The sequence below is a fragment of the Vanacampus margaritifer genome, chromosome 4 (assembly GCF_051991255.1).
Source record: "Vanacampus margaritifer isolate UIUO_Vmar chromosome 4, RoL_Vmar_1.0, whole genome shotgun sequence".
NCBI classification, from domain to species: domain Eukaryota; kingdom Metazoa; phylum Chordata; class Actinopteri; order Syngnathiformes; family Syngnathidae; genus Vanacampus; species Vanacampus margaritifer.
The window spans coordinates 21,006,728-21,026,408 of record NC_135435.1 but is presented as its reverse complement, the minus strand read 5'-3'; the positions used below and the strand labels follow the sequence as shown (position 1 = coordinate 21,026,408).

The 19,681-nt window shown below is 41.2% G+C and overlaps 2 protein-coding genes across 3 annotated transcripts in view; both read right to left on the bottom strand.

The window, feature by feature from the left end:
* The window catches only part of LOC144050414 (talin-2), a 78,207-nt gene extending 62,749 nt beyond the window's left edge, over window positions 1-15,458 (bottom strand). For both annotated transcript variants that reach the window (XM_077563618.1, XM_077563620.1), the window contains exon 1: window positions 15,317-15,458. The gene's annotated coding sequence lies outside the window, so the exon portion shown is untranslated. The remainder of the gene's footprint in view (window positions 1-15,316) is intronic.
* A 1,571-nt stretch (window positions 15,459-17,029) lies between these two features.
* On the bottom strand, window positions 17,030-19,214 carry ddx28 (DEAD (Asp-Glu-Ala-Asp) box polypeptide 28). The gene is made up of 2 exons (XM_077562673.1): window positions 17,719-19,214; window positions 17,030-17,645 (listed from the first exon to the last, which is right to left on the bottom strand). The coding sequence occupies exons 1-2, from the start codon at window positions 18,987-18,989 to the stop codon at window positions 17,150-17,152; spliced, it is 1,767 nt and encodes a 588-aa protein (XP_077418799.1). The 5' UTR covers window positions 18,990-19,214; the 3' UTR covers window positions 17,030-17,149.
* Window positions 19,215-19,681: the final 467 nt, after the last annotated feature.

Genomic DNA, 19,681 nt, shown 5'->3' with positions numbered 1-19,681 from the left:
CCGTTTTGTCCAATTCCATGAATGGAATCAGCGAACTTACTGAGAACTTGTTTACATTGGTGATTTAGATTGAGTGACAAATTACTGGTACATCAGTGGAGTATTTGTCAGCATTTGTGGGATGATAAAATTCCTAAAATCCTTTTAAGTGATGCTAACCAAACTGCAACAGCGGAAACAAACAGCTCGGACATTTTTCATAAACCGCCCCACCTTTAATTATGTTACTGTAGCTGTTTACATGTTCACAATCACATCATTTTTAATGGTCCAAAACCTGTCTTTGTATTGCTAGCAAAACTGTGTGTGCGTTAGCTTATTTGTCCTTGTTGGTTTTGTAGTGACAAATATCCATAAACCCAAATTTAATCATTCGCAGGACTCCTTCCATCGAGCTAAAGTCGAGTTAGATACCAAATGATGCTAACAAACTGCAACAGCGGAAACAAACATTAGCTGTTTACATGTTCAAAATCACGTTGTTTTTAATGGTCCAAAACCTCTCTTTGTATTGCTAGCAAAACTGTGTGTGCGTTAGCTTATTTGTCCTTGTGGGTTTTGTAGTGACAAATATCCATAAACCCAAATTTAATCATTCGCAGGGCTCCTTCCATCGAGCTAAAGTCGAGTTAGATACCAAATGATGCTAACAAACTGCAACAGCGGAAACAAACAGCTCGGACATTTTTCATAAACCGCCCCACCTTTAATTATGTTACTTAGCTGTAGCTGTTTACATGTTCACAATCACATCGTTTTTAATGGTCCAAAACCTGTCTTTGTATTGCTAGCAAAACTGTGTGTGCGTTAGCTTATTTGTCCTTGTGGGTTTTGTAGTGACAAATATCCATAAACCCAAATGTAATCATTCGCAGGGCTCCTTCCATCGAGCTAAAGTCGAGTTGGATACCAAATGATGCTAACCAAACTGCAACAGCGGAAACAAACAGCTCGGACATTTTTCATAAACCGCCCCACCTTTAATTATGTTACTTAGCTGTAGCTGTTTACATGTTCACAATCACATCGTTTTTAATGGTCCAAAACCTGTCTTTGTATTGCTAGCAAAACTGTGTGTGCGTTAGCTTATTTGTCCTTGTGGGTTTTGTAGTGACAAATATCCATAAACCCAAATGTAATCATTCGCAGGGCTCCTTCCATCGAGCTTAAGTCGAGTTAGATACCAAATCCCAAGTCAAGTCAAGTTAATTGCCAAGTTTAAAAAGTCCTAAGAATGGCTAATTAAGCCAGACTCGAGTCAAGTCACATGACTCTGTAGTTATTACACTTTCATATTACTCACAGACTTATAAAATGTGCGTAAAAGTTTGTCATTAGACAAAAATTCCATTAATAGATATTAAAAATGTGTGTAATCTTTCCAACACTTTACTGTCTTTTAACACATTAAAAGTGAAATACAATAACAAAAAAACTAAATAGACAAAGCAATACAAAAGGAGAATTAAAAGGAAGCTTACTAGCCTCAAAGCAAATCCGAACCATTATTAAAGAGTGATTGCTAAAAGTTTGTCATTTAGAGAAAAATTACATTAATAGATATTAAAAATGTGTGTAATCTTTCCAACACTTTACTGTCTTTTAACACATTAATTAAAAGTGAAATACAATAACAAAAAGGCTAAATAGACAAAGCAATACAAAAGGAGAATTAAAAGGAAGCTTACTAGCCTCAAAGCAAATCCGAACCATTATTAAAGAGTGATTGCTTTCTAAAGGACTCATCCTGCGAGGGTATATTACATTGGCAATGTTCCCGTGTCACAAGAATAAATAAAACAATGAATCACAGGCATTACCGTATGAGAAAGGCTGTGTGGGAATCATAACTAATGAGTTTTAAAGATCAAAAAAATTTATGTTGAATAGGATGGATTAAGTTTGCAGACATATTGGTTTCCACAGACCGACAGCAAGACAAGTCAACTAATCACAGCACATTGCTGCAAGAGAAAACTTTTACACATGCACCACCATTTAATTTCTTTTTTTTTTAGCCAGCACCCACCCGTAAAAACAATGGCATTTTGCTGTTTGAAATGTTCGACAAATATAAGAAGACCAAAAATAGAAGGAATGTCAAGACTAGTTTTCGGTTTTCAACTTCAACAATGTACCAAAGGAAACTGCAAAAAAAACACGCCACACTGAACGCATCATTCTCAATGAGCTATGTTAACAAAACACCAACAAAGAAGGAGAATGGTGCTCTTCTGTATTTGATTATTTTTTTGTAAGAAAACACATTTTATTGTATTTTTTTAAATTTATTTAATTTTATTTTTTTCTTTCTCAGTATTGTTCATTCGGTAATTTTACCGATTTGACATGTCATCATCATTGCTCTCTTTCTTTTTTCTTTTTTTTTGTATGTGGGTGAGTATGTGTATGTGCGTGTGTGCGTGCGTTTGAGTGTGTGTGTATTCAGTAGTTCACCTAAAACCTATTAAAAAATCCCACACACTTCCAGCCAGAGTAGTGAGGCCGTCAGGAGACCCGAGGAAGGACCAAAGAAAAGAAAGGAAAGTGAAATCCAGCACCGACCAGAAGGCATTTCATTCTAAGGCACAGCAACAGGGTAAACTGACTTTAGGGTGAGGGGCGGCGTACACCCTGGACTGGTCACCAGTTAGTCACAAGGCACATATAGGAAAAACAACTGCACTCTTTGGACAATTTTGAGCCTATAACATATATGTTTTGGAATGTGAGAGGAAGCTGGAGTACCCGCAAAGAACACACACAAGCCAGTTTTTCAAAAGTTCAGGACATTTTATTCTGTGTTACCTCCAACCAGAACAATTCCATCTTCAGGACTTGACGATAAGACGACCTCAGATCCTTCCTTGTTCTGGTTCCAGCCAGCACTGACTTCCACACAAACACTAAACAAGCAAGCAACTTCATCCATTCAAATGAACGAAGCAGCACACACACAGAGCCATCGTTTCGCTCGCCCAAGTCCGCAGATTAGAGCCGAGCAGACCTTCCCTCGTGAACTGCCCACCTAATCTTCTTTTGCATCTCAGCAGCAGAGAAACGCGAGTCCTCTAATCCGCCAGACAGCTGCGAGTTAGCGGACAGTCGGCCAACAGCTACGACAAAATTCCAATTTGGTGAGCAGCTATGCATTGGCAGACATTTCAATTAGGATAAACACTCTTATCATTTTCCATTAGCAGCGGTTCAGAAGAGGTTTTCCAAAATGGATGAGTGCCTTTCTGGGTACTGCGTGCAACAGCAGTGCATTTACACTTCTATGACACCGATGCCACCATCCCGCCATTTTTCTCCTAAGCATGTTGGAGAACTTTCAATGTGGTTGTACTGGGCCTGATACATTAAGATTCCAAAAAGGAGGGACTAAATGCTTCTTCACTTACTATCAACAGATTGACTGTTGGCAACAAGTGTAAAAGTGGTGGAGCCTGCCTGATAAAAAAGACATTTGCGCTTTTTTTTTCTTTTAAGCATTTAACATTTAGGAAAGCGTCACAAGTACATAATGAGGTTTGAAGTGATGGAATTGGAAGTGCTTTAATATTTTGTTTAAAACTTGGGATAGGCAACCAAAAAGCTGCTCTGGGCGATAATGACTTAGATTCAAAGAAATGCAGAATTGAAAGGAGTTTTGTCAGGTTATATGGCATGACTCCTTCTTGTGACTGGCTCCAAAATTGCATTACTGAATAGATCATGTTAGGGTCATTTTTGTTTTTTTTTGAAAATATCTCAGAGTCTCTAAAAATTTCCAACACAACCACAAAAAGTCACTGAATTTCAAATGTATTTGCAAATGATGCCCTGCAGCAGCAGAACCCCAATCAGGACTTGGACAGTACCAAGATGAATCCAGCTGAACTTGTACCACTTCTTGGAAACATGGCATTGGCTATGGTGGATCAAAAAATCCAATTTGCAAAAACAAGAACAGGTCAAAGGCACCAACCACTTTCCTCTCCTTCAGCTACCAAGTGGAGTGTTTCACTCAAGCAGCCACTTCAAACTAAGAACTTGAGAGGCTGAAACTATCGTGACTCTCTCTGCTTAGTTAGTTCACTGTGGGTAAATGATACAAGGGGCTCATTCTTCACTGATGAAAACATGTCGATGATCCAACATAATAATGAAGATCTTCTGTTACAAAAGAGCCACTCCAACTCTTAAGGCAGGTGCTTGTCTAGGCTGCGCTTGTGGAGACACTCGAGAAAATGACCAAAACAACACGAGAGATACCCCACCTTCAGCCTATTGTGGCTGAACAATCCAGCTGAGACGAAGCCCCAGTTGCTCCACGCTGGCAGCGACATAAATGAAAGGCTGGTCTCTTTGCTTGTCGCCTCGCAAGCTTTAAACGCTCGCCTTTGTTTGACACCTGTCCCAAAGGCCAGGAACAGAAAATATACCTGCTTTAGTTTAAAGAGCTGGGAGATCATTTGCAGAGGATTTAAATAGCAAATGAGTGACATTTGCATTTAAAGAAACAAGTTGGACAATATGGAATATGATCCAACATAGTACACAACAGAGGTGTCAGGACAGTGTCCCAAAGGCGGATAATCTTCTATAGGTGTGGCAGCAGCTGCCACCTAATACACTGATGAATGGCCTTGGATGTAACCTAATGGTATGACATGGACTTGGGTGCTTGGAGCAATTTATTTATGTGTAAAAAAAAAAAAAAAGTTACTTTTCTTTGATTTCATATTGCTACTGCACAATAAATAATGTTCTACAGGCTTCTGATTGGTGAAATCAAAGGAAGACTCCAAGCCAAAAATGTATACATTAAAATAATATCAACGCACATGGACGATATACGGTATACAAAATCTAGCCCTTGACAACCATTTATCCTCAAATATTGCCCTCTCATGACAACAACACAAAAAAAAACACTGGGAGGCTGTAATGAAGTAAGACTATGATATTCGATACCACCATACCATATGTCGTGGTAGTTGTCTAACAACACAAAGTGCTCGGAGGGAAGACATGAGAACTCTAAAGCTAAAATTGACATAGAAGTTGAAAGAGAAAGTATCAGCTGTATGTTGTGCGGTGCAAAAGCTAAAAACGATCATACTGTTGTACCATTGTGACTTGGTAGAAAAATTGATTCACCAATTGACACAAAGTTTGGTCTCAAATACCCATGCTCAAAATTGAACAGGAAGTCAGCCATTTTGGGTCGACACAGCTATTCTGAGTGCGTTCCAGTATTGTGAAGTTTTGTGTACGTCATTAACTCATTCCCTCTCAGCCATTTTCACTGAAGCAACCCCCTTCGTTCCTAGCTGTTTTACTGGATTTTGACCGATTTTGCAAGGCCCACAAAATATTGTGTTCTATTGCTATAAAAACATGGAACCTACCAAAACAAAGATTAGAGTCTCTTCTTTCATCAAGAAAGAGTATATTTCTATCCGTTTCCGTTTCATCATTATTCACAAATCTGTTTAAAACAGCGGGGAAAGAGCTTTTTGCCACATGGCCCTGGTTGATCTCTTATACTCTGCTGCCACTTGCTGGCCATTTTTGTAATAACTACCATTTGCTTCAACCATTCTCTTCAGTTTAGAGGCTGCATCAAAGCCTTGTGTATGCTGTAGCATTTTTTTTTTTTTTTTACGAATTAAGTCTTTGGGAGCATGGTAATATTTAAAATAGAACGTATTTATACATTTTTGGGAGCAAATAAGTTCATGCGGGTGTAGCATGATGTCAAAGTTTGATGATAATTTTAACCGTTCACCATGAAAAAGAGGGTACTAATTTACACTTGATAGATTTTTCTTTGGGCTGCAAGTATCAACCTGTGTTATTCACTCCATGGCAAGTCGAGCAGACCATCTTAAAAATGAAGATAGGTTTAAGAAGTGGGGGGGGGCAGACAATAGTGGCAGAAAAAGAAATGCTGGTGAGATAAATAGGGAGAGAGAGAGAGTGAAAGAGACAGAGAGAGCAGGCTGCTACCATTTGCTTCATCAGCAAATTGGAAGAGCAGCGCCGGAGGGATGAGGAAAGTAGAAGTACATGCATGCTGGAGAATGGTGGAAATACTGCAGTCTATACAGTATATGTCCACTTAAAGCCTCGGGGAGAAAGAACACTTTTGGAAGAGGAAAATGACAATAACCAACAGTGTACTAGACACTTCATTAGGTACACCAGGGCAACCAGCTGGATGTCATCACACTGACAGGTGTCAACAGTGGTGGGCTGGCAAGGCGTTCTCCGCTGGCCTAAACATAATCAGAAGAACGGACCCACATTTAGAACCTAAACTCTAATATTGTGCCATTAGCCTATATTGTATCACTTTATTCCCAAAACGTCTACTGCCCTCATTTCATTGCATTTCTTTTGGCTGCACTGCTGTGGTGTGAGTGGAAGGCTTTGACATTTTTGAGTCAAGAGTAAGAAAAATACACACACAATTTTTAAATAATTTTAACTAATTAAATAATTTAAATTAATAAAAAATATATGCTGCTATGATTCCGTGTGTGCTAGAGCCTATCCCAGCTGACTCCATGCCAGAAGCAGGGTACACCCTGGACTGGTTGCAGGCCAATCACACAAACAAACCATTTAGGCTAACATTCACATATAAGGGCAATTTAGCATCTTCATTTAACCTTACATGCGTGTTTTTGGAATGTGGGTTGGGTAGCAAGATTCCGAAATACTCAGAGAAAACCGACACAGGCACAGGGAGATCATACAAACAAACACCATACAGGAAGGCCATGTTATTTCATGGAAATGGGTTCAGTACTTTTTACAGAATTTTATCAACAAAACCGACACTTCTTAGTTCTTAGATAAATTTAAAAAAAAAAACTCGACTGCGTGTGTGGGTTTGTTGCCATGCGAGCGTCCAAATGTTTCTCATCTCACTGTTGGCATAAGAGGGGCGAAGGAGCACGTTTCCAAAAATTGATATCTACGACTTTAATCTCTGGACCGGCACTTTACGCATTCCTCACTTGAGAATTGGCTTTTCACGGCTGCACCGAGCCACATTTATCCGCACGGGCCGCTTCATAGCGTTGAAGTGCAGCAGCTTGAATAAGAGAACAAGTTGTCACGAAAGGACAAGGACAAACAATCACAGAAATCCCACTCCCCATCTGCCACTTTACTAAGTGACATTTAAATCCATCTTCACAAGGCAAGAACAGCAGTAAAATTCTAAAAGCTGCTAAAAATACTTGATTTAACAGCAGAAATGTTGAATTCCATGACATGTGTTGACCGTGGGTGGGTGAGTACGATCCCACCCACCCCCGCACCCCACCCCCCATTCCCACTCCTCTCTCGTCTTTCCAAGTAATTTCCCTGAGGGTGCGCACTGCACTGGGGAGATAAGTAACCCAACTGAGGACAAGCCTGGCATTCTAACCCCCCCGAGTCCATGTGAAGAGAGGAATGTGACAATGCAGCATTTGTCTCCTTGCCAGTTGGAGAACAAGCTGCACACAGGCATGTTCGTATCAAACGTTAAAGAGTTCACAAGGAGACGACATTCTATTTTTTTTTTTTTTTTTTTTACAGTGTTTCAACTGCTGCTAGATTATCCTAATTCAATTTTAGGAAATAAACAGCAAGCACTCGGGGCAAATTGAATCACATTTGGCCCTAGTTTGACACTGTACAACACAAGTTCCCGAAATGCCAGCAGGTCGTGTGTGTGCAATAGAGATAATTCAACTGCACTCATTGTGGTGTTCACAGAGCAAATAGCGGAACATGGCAGGTCCATGACTCAGAACCGCTCCAGTTTTGACTTCCGAGGCCTGACACATGACCTACCCCTTCACAAATGCTCTTTGTATATCGTTATTTCAAAAGTCACATATGTCTGGTTTGTGTGAAATTGATTGTTGAATAATCACATCTTGCTTGTTGAGTTGAATTGATTTGAGTTTGAAGCAATAGATTCAGACTCGCGAGCATGAATGGTTATTTGTCAAAATGTGCCCTGCGACTGGCTAACGACCAATCCAGGGTTTATCCCGCCTCATCCAAAATCAGCTGGGAGATGCTCCAGCTCAACCGTCACCCTTAACATGTGCTGCTGTGGACGTTAAATGAACCAGGACAGAATGTGCAATTCATTGGGCATTATGCATTGTTTCTGGTTTTTGGTTCCGAACCACAGAACCAAATAAGTGTGAACACATCTCAAAATTCATACATCACTATTAGCTGGCAGGATGCGGCAGGTGGACGGGCTCCTTCAAATTGACTCTCTGAACTCTGTGGGCATGGACCACCCAAACTGAAGCCATTAGGTGGCCGCTAATATGACCACAGTACATTAGCAAACATGGCCCCTTATAGCATGCTAGACAAATGAAAGGCCATCTCCAGCCCCTTTATAGCAACAAAGCTTTCTCAGAAGCTCTGCAAAATGTCAGGAAAGGAATGTTTACAGCTCAACACTGAATGCGTCTTCTTCTTCTTTTTCCTGATCTCACTTTCTACTCCCGGGCCTGGCGGCGCTCCCATGAACTTGCCCTAAACTAATAAACACAGGATTGTTTCCCTTATATAGCTCGGTTCAAGAGACAGCATCACAAGTCTTTGAGAGCCCATTTAAGAAAAAAAAAATGGTTCTGGCCAAGCACCAAGTTGGGGCGCTGCCGGGGGAAGGCGGGGGGGGGGGGGGGGTACAGAATGACAGTGTAGCGGTCGTTCATTAATGGCCACTTAAAGCGCTATTTCTGGTACTTGTCATCAGCAGATTTGGATGCGTCAAGTTGGGAAGGCGGCAGAGCAAAATGCACACAAAAACGTATCTAAATGTAAAATCTTATTGATCCATGCATCTTCTTGAAAATAATAACACCTTGGAAATTAACCCTGGAGAACCCACGGGGTCAAATTTGGCCCCTATAAATTCTGCTACTCAAATAACAAAGACCTTTTTTTTTTTTACAAATTTAACTTCAATAGTCCAGAGTGCCACTTCTGACCCCTGCATGGGGCCATCTAGTGGATGAATATTGCACTTACATGAGCTTTATTAACTTACATGGTGGTGACAAGATGGCTGGCAACATGCTGTTTTGTTGAACCATCTTCTCAGCAAACCATCAGATGGTAAAATTGTGTTTTTTTTTTGTTAATCTATTTCATAACATGTTGCAGAATGCCTAGGAGTATGTTTTATATATATTTTTTGATAAATTAGCAACTCTGAGCTAGTTAAAAAAAGGATTAAAATTGAAAAAACATATATTTTGGTGTTCAGTGAACTTATAGCAGTCATTTAATGTATAATTCATAATTTTCCAAAGAAGAAAAGGGTTCTTGGGTTCTCCAGATAAAGTAAGTCTTATCCAGTGGTACTTTGACTTACGAGTGTCTCAACAAAAAAGAAAAAAAACTCTCCAACTTCAACAGGCAGCGCAAAAGGGGCTTCTGATAGGCATTCCAGACATTCCGCACTAGTCTGTCGACCAGTAAACGGACAGTGGCGTGTTGGGCTCCACCATACCCCCAAAGTGAACATGCTGAAAAGTGAGACTGTACGGGTGGAATATTTTGGGACACTTTTACAATAGAATGCCAAACACTAGGACTGCACAAAGATTGCGCTATAATTTCCCAACTGGATTTCTATGATAGTCATAAATCTCAGGAAAACCAGCCTCAGTTAAGTCACGCCCTCTTTGGTGAATCAAAGTATTCTAAACAGATTGTGGCGAAACGTGGCAGTACCAATATACTACTATCTGTCGATGACCACCAAAAACTCCACCATGACATAAAATGATCTCTCATTACTTGATCCTATACATTTCATCAGGCAATACGGCGACATTTGAGCACGTCCTACAGAACGGTGGCCTTATTCAGTGGTGTGACTCCTTCAGACGCAGTTTTGCCGCCAAACAGTCGCAGCAAGAATCCAACCCTGATGGGAAAACCAAGAATAGATGCCCCAGAGGCTGCGGGGGGGCTGAGGAGACTGGTGGAAGGGGGGTGGGATGCATTTCCAGCACTCCCAGAAATGTTCCCTAAGAAAGCTGCGAGTGACTCTGCAGGGGAATTCCACCGGCGGATTAATTTCACACACCATGGTGTCATGGCCACTAAAATACTCCGATGACTGATAGAAATGTAGAAATTTGTCAACAAACGTGTTGAATAATAAGAACACCATTTGTTCACGACTTTGGGACTTAGAACCCAGCAGCTGTCGAGGCAGCAGACGCGGCCGTGTTTGTCGCTAAAATAAAAAGGGGCGGGGCTATACCTTTTTTGGGGTGATGGTCTCAATGGGCACTGTTTGTTATTTGCGCCTGTCTTATATTGACAGATGTTTGGTCTTGATGTATGCCTTTATGGTCTTGAATGCACACCTAATGCATGCTTAGACAGCATCAATAAAAATAAAAATAAATTTATTCTCCTGCATATTTACAAGCAATTTTAGAAACCAAGCAATCACTCAGGTGTAAAATCACTTGAAGGAGATAATGCGGGACATTTTATAACTGAAAATTCAGCAGGCCTGGACATCAAGGCAAGGACAAAGAAGTCCATTGATTACATTTTCAGTTACAAATCAAGTTGGGAAAAAAATTGTATTTTAATAATAGTCGAAGGTGAGAATGATGGGAGTAAAACGGCTTTAAAATTACAAAGCAATAACACCATATTTATTTAGAGCATTTTTTTTTTTTAGGAGGCAAATAAGGATAATTCTTTTTTTGTTGTGCTTATGTATAAATACACTCGGACAGCTGGAACAGATCATATGACAAATCGTTTTGGAAAAGCTCTTAAAGAAGAGTCTTAAAATTAGTCAAATATAACTGTCTATCATTCATCTCACAGTAGGATTGTGCCACCTTGACTCTGAGCTTAGCAACTTTTATTATATACAAACTGGATAGAAATGAAACAATGAGTTAACAAGCGCTTCTTTTTTTTCTTGACAAGTTGTTTTAAGTGAGCGTATCAAATGTGTGGTCTAGTTGAAGGCACAATTTCCCGCTTTAAGTTTAAATTTTGTGTTACGTCATCATGTGTTACCAGGCAGCTTCCCATCACCATGACAACCACTACGGCTTTACAAATACTTTAGCACGAGTAGAACGCAGCACAAAAAAAATGCACTGTTCCTCCACAAGTATATTACCTAATTAAGTTGTTCTCTGCTGTCATGTGTGCTAAGCTGAAGAGAGAAGAATTCTTGGAAGTGGCCCTGATTGGAATGTTGCGATTTGACTCTCATGTTTAAGGTTATGCTTGCAGCGACTCGGTCGCAACAAAGTGTGAAATTCCGCCTTATCGACTTGAACTAGGCCACAAATTCCTCAGTGGCCACATTGTTGACCAAATGTGACCATATTTGGGGAAAAAAAATATGAAAAGGGCAAACAGAGAGACTCACACTCAAAAATGACATGCGAGTGACTACCACCTCTTCATTCATTTCTGTCAACATCAAAGTATTAACATGTGTGCGTGTTTTGCTTTCTCCCTTTTGTACCTTTATATCTGAAAGACAAGCGAAAACAATGTTATGGCAGACAACTACTTTTCCTCACTTTAAACAGATTACAAGTATAAGCATCCCCCCCCCCTCCCACCGAATCCCTTCTTAAAATAAATTTAACCAGTTCCATGCCACAATTTTCTATGACTTACATTATCAGATTTTTACGACTTTAATTGGTTCAGTAACCATGTGTGTAACTCAAAAGAAGACAACAACAAAAATACCACTCACTAGTATTGTACTTTAGTAAAAACATACAGTAATAACATAATTAAATAGAATGTAAAGAATTAAATTCAACAGGCAGTGCGTCACTCACTCTGATGTGTGCAGAGTATAACAGACTTGAACATGAAACACAAGATTATAGCAAATAAAGTGCAATAAAATGTGTCATTTTTGCAGACAATAAAGAATATATGCCTGTGATTACTGTTGGATGTTTGGTCAGCATGTGTTTGCTGCGCTGAATGTAAAAAAAAAAAAGTTGTTCAAATTCAAAATACCCTAACATCATTGCTAGTTTTCTTAGCATTTCCCATTGTGTGTTAGCAGTAAGTAAGCGAACTTTTGTAAGACAAAAAAAAAAAAGTGCCGTGTTTTGGTGAAATACAAAACAGCTAATTTTCTTGATTTTACATTTAGTTGTAAAGAAAATTTTAGCAGAGAGCAACAATGAACATCTTGAAGCAAGCACTTGGCCTTTTTTTTTGAAGAATTGTTTGCTGCCGCCGTAGTTAGCACAACTCAGACTTTTGCTCGCAATTCAAGATAAGAAAATTGGAAAAAGGCATCTGGTATCGTTGTGTATCTCGAAAGACTTGTGAATATTTTACAATGAATGAATTGTAGGGGCAAGTGTGTGTACAATACGTTTGGGGGCATCCAAACTGTAAAGTACAGTTCAAAAAGCTTATGACCCTTAAAAGTATGAGGCAGACGTGCTAACCGCTAATGACACATGCTGCTCGTTCAACACCCCTCCCCCCCCATTCTTAACAAGCAAAACACCTCATTTGAATATCTTTCCACAATTCCACAACCGTCCTTTCCCATCGGACTATTATTATTATGACCGCGATCGTTACACGCCCTCTCTCACGCTCATTAAGTTAAAAATGATAAACACTATGGATCATTCACTTCCTTCTCCGCAGGCCTGTTTTTACTCGGGGCAACAAAAAAAATCAATAAATAAGCCATGTACATCTAATGAGGAGTTCCAGGCCACACCCCTTCACACATGCCCGCCAGAGGTTAGTCACCCACCCGAGGATCGTCAATAAACAATCGACTTGGTCATCTTTCAATCCATTGAAGCGCACGTCTACCTTGTGATTTCAGCACTAAACATGTGAACAGTTACGGCGCGGCACAAGAGTGTTTCATTCAGCATGCCGCTTTGAGAACATTAAATTTAAGTGACAAATAGCATTACTGTTCACGGCCACTACAGCCTCCATGGATCAGTGCTAAGGTAATGAAAAAGCTCTTCATTTGCTCCTTGCCGACAAGGACGTCGGATACGGTTTGGTCACAGTCGGAGTTAATGGATGGGGAGCTGCATGTTAAAACAGCATTTAACTACAATGGACAGCAAGGAAATTTCCACACTGGAACATAACTTGGAAATCGATTGTGCAAGCGGACAAAATACACTTTTTAAAGGAGATGTATTGTGCAATTTATATGGAGATGTTGTAATTTAAGTCACCAGTAATTTAGAGATGTGACATTAAAAAAAATATCTAAAAATGTGAAAAACAGTCTTGCTTTTTTGCAAATGTACATTTGACATCCTACCCAAGTACTGAAGGCCAAACACTTGGTGCCTCCACAATGTGCGAGAATTCATTCTCCACTTTGAAAAACATGTTTTCAAACCACATAGTCACACAAGGCTTCATAAAATAAAAGACTGCATTTTGAAAGACACTTAATCCAAAAATGCACAACTGTGCGCAAGGACACAGTTGAATATAGGAAAGGTTCGCCATCACAACGCTTCAAAAGCTCAGCCATGAGTTTAATCTACGCATTCATAATGATTAATGTTGCTTAATGTGTTTGTGTGGAAAACAAGGATAAATTGGATTTAGCAACAGCTATTCACAATTCCTTCAGCAATCACTCTTTAACTGAATGGTGAGGTTGTGGAAAATACAAATATCAGGATATGGGTCACCGACCTTTATCAAACATATTGACTACCAGCTTGATACACTTCTGCTACAACAAACAACGACTGGTTATAGGCTCTATTAAATTAGCCAACGATGTTCGCTACCTTAAATTAGCCAATGATGTTAATTTAATATGCGGTTATGTAAACTAGTAATGCACTTTATAAGTTTGAATGATCACAAAACTTTGAGCATTCTCTTTCTTTTACATACTCTTTCCTCCTGGCCCGTGCTTATTGTTACTGAAGTCAGCAGTGATGGACCGTGTGAAGAAATTATCTCCACAAAATATTGCGATAGAGAAAAAAAAAAATCTGCAAAACAAAATTAGAAAATAAAAAAACTGCAATAAAGCGAACCGTGGCATGGTGAGGGACGACCGTAGACAAGCAATTTGGAATATTGCCTTTTCAAAATGTAAACTGTGATGTTAAAAAAAAAAATTGCATAAAAAAAAGTTCAATGTGCACCTCACTGGTGAGCTAATTGTAGGACAGGCCCATGGGCTACTCATTTGGCATGCTGACACCATGTTGGTAAGACATTCAGGCAGCCAGAGGTTTGAGAAGAAGGTTCCGTTGACCTGCTTCATTTCCCAGCTCACCTTACACGACAAAAAGCGCCTTATTTAGCATCATACTGCACAAACCACGTTCGCCTCCCTGATTTTTTTCCCCCCCTCTCCTTTGGCTAAAGTGGGCTTGACTGATACATAGAGTGGCTGAGAACATAATTTATAGGCTACATATATTTTCACAATATCAAATCAAATGTTGGCGGAGCTACACAGATTTCTGTCTCGTGTAGCACCATCACTGACACAAACCTGCCTATAAAAGTGGACGGTCCTATATTTGGATGACTATACTACACAAAGCATGGTGGAGTACTCCCAGGCTGCTCTACGGGAAGGGGTGTGGCAGTGGAACCATGGTAGCAAACGTGCATGGAGAAGCTGGAGGTTGAATCCATTAATGTGCAAGCAACACACTCTCATAGATCCCTGATAGCAAGCAAGAGAAACCCTCTTTCAGAGATACGAGGAAGCAATACAATGATTTGCGGTGGTGGTGGGGGGGGGGGGGGGTCATTATCCCTACACTGCATGCATAACCCAGGGGTGGGGTCATAAAACAAAGTTGCAAACAATCCATTCAGTCATGCTTGACACCGTTTATTAACATGGCGGGCACCCGTGCATTCGAATAACCCCCCCACCCCACCCCAGGTCCCTCCTCCGGGCAACTCTCCAAACAAAAGCCGCCAGAGACACCTCCCCGCCGGGCGTGCTGCTGCAGCCCGAGCCGGCGAATCCACCGGAGGAACCGGCTCGTCTGTATCAAGACTCCACAAGTTGCGCGTCGATTCAACGAAGCATCTCAGCGTGGTGGGAGCTCGCAACTTCACCGGTCATTGCACACGTACAGCAACACAACGGCAGCCACGCACACGCGGCGGTGCTTCTTCTCCATTTAATAAACCCTGATAGCTCGAGAAGGTCAGGCGGCTTTTCGGCGTGTGCCGCAGAAGAGGTGTGCGCCGCGGTAATCGGATTACATTGTTGCATAAAAAAAAAAAAAAAACAGCCTACCTTCAGATGCTCCACTGGCGCATCGCAGGACGCACGGTGGCGGATACTTCCGCTGATTTAGCGGCAAAATAATATCCTGTGCGGTGTGACGGGAGATTTCCAAGTGGCCGGATAGTGTGTGTGTGCTTGGAGAGACAGTGGCGACGGAGTGTGTAATGCGCGTGAGTGCATGTGCGTGCGCGTAAAAGGGGTGGGGGAGCAGATCCTCCAGTGGGGGTACAAAAGGAAATACGTCACTTTAAATGGACCACGCTTTGTAGTCCATTCAGGCACTCCCACACAAGCGTCTAAATAAATAACCTAACCACCAACATTTTATTGAATAAGAAATAACTGACAATTGTTGATCATTTAAAAACATTTTCACATATAAATTAAAAACAATAATTTTATTAGTAGTAGTTAATAACATCTATCAATTATTTTAACAATTTTCAATGAAATTCGATTTTAATAGGTTTGCAAAAGTTGCTGTTTTCCCAAATATCTTATTTAATATATATATATATATATATATATATATATATATATATATATATATATATATATATATATGGTTACGTTTTCAGTAATTATCCAATTGTTAGATTTAATTATCACAAATTAGACGCTATTCTAAATTATTTAACTATAAATTAGTTGAGTTACACCTCAAATTAAAACTGATTTATATTTAAAATCAACTGATAAATCAAGAGATTTAAATTGAAATCATTTACAATGATTTATATCAATTATAAACTCATGTAAAGCACTTTTTTTCAATTAAAAGCAGTGCTATAGATCAGTGGTCCTCAACCCTGATCCTCGGGGACCGGTATCCAGCCTGTTTTCCATGTCTCCCGCAGCCAACACAGGTGATTCATATCATCAGCTAATTAGCAAGCTCTGGAGAATCCGATTCCCACCTGTGTTGGCTGTAGGAGACATGGAAAACAGACTGGATAACGGTCCCCGAGAACCAGGGTTGAGGACCACTGCTATAGATGATTGACTGATTAGCCAGTGGGCAAATTTTTAATGAAGATGTACAGCAATTCATTTGGCGTTAGATGGAGAATAAAAGCAATAGTCTCTACTCAGCCTATCAATGGATAGAAGGGAACAGTTGCCTGAGAATCCAAGTAAAATTCCAAACATTCTGATGGAAGCGACATGTTGACACATCTGTCTGCGACCTAAATCTCCATATTTCCTCCCAGCATTTACCCCCCACCCCCACCCCAAAAATTGAAACGTCTCCGGGAAGAGATTAGCATTGGATTGATTCCCGACAACTGCCCGTAATCCATAATCTGCGTGTCAACATTCCACGTAGCATCTGTAACGTAGAAAAAGTTTCACTTTTGAGGCTCACACTTTGCTTTCAACAAGCTACCCGCAGCCAAAGAGGAAAGAAAAGACAGGGGGCGTCCCCTTCAAGATAAGGTTTCAAGGGCCATGCGGACACCACATCAAGTGAAGGTGTCAGGTTTGGGCCTGTGCTTATTGAAATTGGAGACGTGTATAATTAGTGTAGTGTGGAGTGATTCTGCAGCACAAGCATGGAAGCCACAGGAATGCACAGAACACACTAAAAATAAACATTAATTAATGACCTTGTGGTGGGGTCATCTTTAACAAACAAAAAATAGGATGACAGTTTTGTCCATTAGGCAATCTGAAATCAGACAAATGCTACCATCTAGTGGTCAATCACAGAGTGCAGCAAGGTCATATAGCAAAGAAACATTTATTTAGGGATTTTCCACAATCATAAATTAACAATAGAAAATGGGTAGGTGAACACTTATTCAATTGAGTATGTTTTAAGTTGTTGTACAATAATGTCCATCACCTCAACTCTTCAGTCTCCACGGTTACAGGTCTTGGTTCCCGTATCTCAGACTCCATAGCAGGCAAACTAGTCCTCCTGCGTGCCCCGCCATCTCTACTCAACTCTTCAGTCTCCACGGTTACAGGTCTTGGTTCCCGTATCTCAGACTCCATACCAGGCAAACTAGTCCTCCTCCGTGCCGCCATCTCTATCGTCTGCACAAGCTCCACCTCCCACGGATGCGTGACGAAGCTGAGCACCTCGCCGCCTTCGCACCCGCCGGCCCTCCCCACCCTGCCGGCCCGGTGGATATAGTCCGTGTGCGACTCCGGGAAGTCGTAATTGACCACCAGGCGCACCCGGGACGTGTCCAGGCCTCGCGAGGCGACGTCGGTGCACAGAAGAACGTTGACCGTGCCTTTCTGGAAGCTGTGGAAGATGCCCGCACGAACTGCGGCCGGCATCTCCCCTTGGAGGCGAACGTGCGGCACCCCCATCTCCTCCAACGAGTAGCTGTTGTCGAAAAAATAATAATAATACAAACTCGTCATGAGATCAAGAATAACCAGAATTTTCCTTGACATACCCCAACCAGTTGACGGTAGAAGCCTTGTTGCAAAACACAAGGACGGCATCCCCTCCTGCTCCTCCGTGTTCCTGCTGGATTTTCTTCAGGTAATGGTTGAGCTCCAAGATCTTATCCTCCCCTCTCACCTTGAGGAAGGTCTGCTTTACGTGCGGCATGAGGAAGTGGAGCATCTTACTCTTGATGACCACCATGCTGCCGAGATCCGTCACCTGGTTGAGGACGTCGCCGACCCCGCCGGGGAAGGTGGCACCCACCACAAGCAGCTGGGCCTTACGGGCGGGGCCTTGCGTTTCGCCTGGGACGCTGGCGATTTCGGTGTGATGCAAAATGTCCTCCAGCATGTTGGCGAAGCTCGGGTCAAACATGGTGTCTGCTTCGTCGACTACCAGGAAGCTCAGCTGGCTTAAGTCCAAGAAGCGTCTCCGCAGGGCTTTTACCAGAGCACCCGGTGTGGCTACTAAAATGTCAGGAAAGCCGTGCTTGAACACCCCCTTGATGTGCCCTACACCTTGCCCGCCTCCTATGGTCCGCGTCACCATTCCCAGTGGGGCACACAGGGTCCTGGACACAGACGCCACCTGTTCAGCCAATTCTCTGGAGGGTACCACAACCACAGCATGGATTTTAGAAGACCCTTCCTCATATACTTCATCATCCACATGCAACTTGTGCACAATTGGCAGCAGATAGCTCAGCGTTTTCCCACTTCCTGTTTCGGCTGCACACAGGATGTTGTGACCCCTCATCACCTTGGGGATGGTTTGAAGCTGTACAGTGGTGGGATGAGTGATGTTTAAGCGTTCTAAAGTCTCTACCAGCTCCTTGGAGATATGCAGTTTATGGAAAGTCCTCACTGGCTTTGTAATATCCTCTTCCTGTCCGCTTCCAGACACAAAAGGCGCAACAGATTTGATGTTGTTGACGGTGAAATAATCCCCGAATGACTTTCTGTGCTTCCATCCTTTGGAGCAGAGTGTAGGCTCGTCAAATTTGCCGTGCGTGTATGCTGCAGACTGGTTCAAACTGGGGTTCCTACTCTGTATGAGGAGCTTGCCAGCTTTGCTGGTGTTGATGTTTTTCTTGCCTCGGGTTTGCTTCACATTCTCAATGCGATTCTGCGTAGAGCGAGGGACGCGAATGACAGGGATCTCTTCCGGAGAGGCCGCGCAGACCGAAAAATAAACACGATCGGTCGAGAGACTGCTTATTCTAGTCCGGTAAATTCTCGAATAAGCTAGAGCTGAGTAGCCGACCTTCAGAGACCACATTCTGGTAATGTGAATGCGAGCCTGCTAGAGGCTAAAATTTAGCAACGAAGAAGCGTGAATAAAACATGGAGTTACCTCATAAACCAAAACAATTAATCCACGGGGGAACTTCATCAATTAATCAAAAAAGCAACTGTAATGTGTTTCCAAAACGCCATTAAAAAAAACTAAACGCGACGACCATGCGTAAGGCGATTATTGATGACGAATGTGGGCGGACGCGGATTGATGACGTGATTATTTATTTATTTGCCTCAGTTTAAAAAAAACATTGCAGTACTATTCAAAACCCCATTAAAACATATTTATCTACGCTTAAGAACAATTGTATGAAAAGTACATATAAATCGTGTATCTATAATAAGTATTTTCACAGAAGAAAAATAGTTTCCACCAACACACACAAATTGAATTGATTACCTTCCTATTTCAAATAGATTTTCAAGTGAGGCACTGACATTTAGATCCCAAACACACAAACATACTTGTACTGATTGATACAGTTGGGCTTGAACAATCTGAAGTCTACAGAATCTGCTTTAATTACTGCAATTGTTCATTTACCTGTTTGTTTTTTTAAAATTTATGTTTTACTCAAGTTCCAATCTCACCCAAGAGTTTTGTGTTCTTATACATTTGATTATATAATTAACAGAAAGGAATATTTATTTATTTATTTATTCTTTTATTCA

Excerpts from the sequence above, each read along its gene's own strand:
- ddx28 (XM_077562673.1), bottom strand. The coding sequence starts at position 18,989 with ATGTGGTCTCTGAAGGTCGGCTACTCAGCTCTAGCTTATTCGAGAATT. Across the intron at positions 17,646-17,718 it reads TCTACCGTCAACTGGTTGGG|CTACTCGTTGGAGGAGATGG; the intron begins GTATGTCAAGGA and ends TTTCGACAACAG.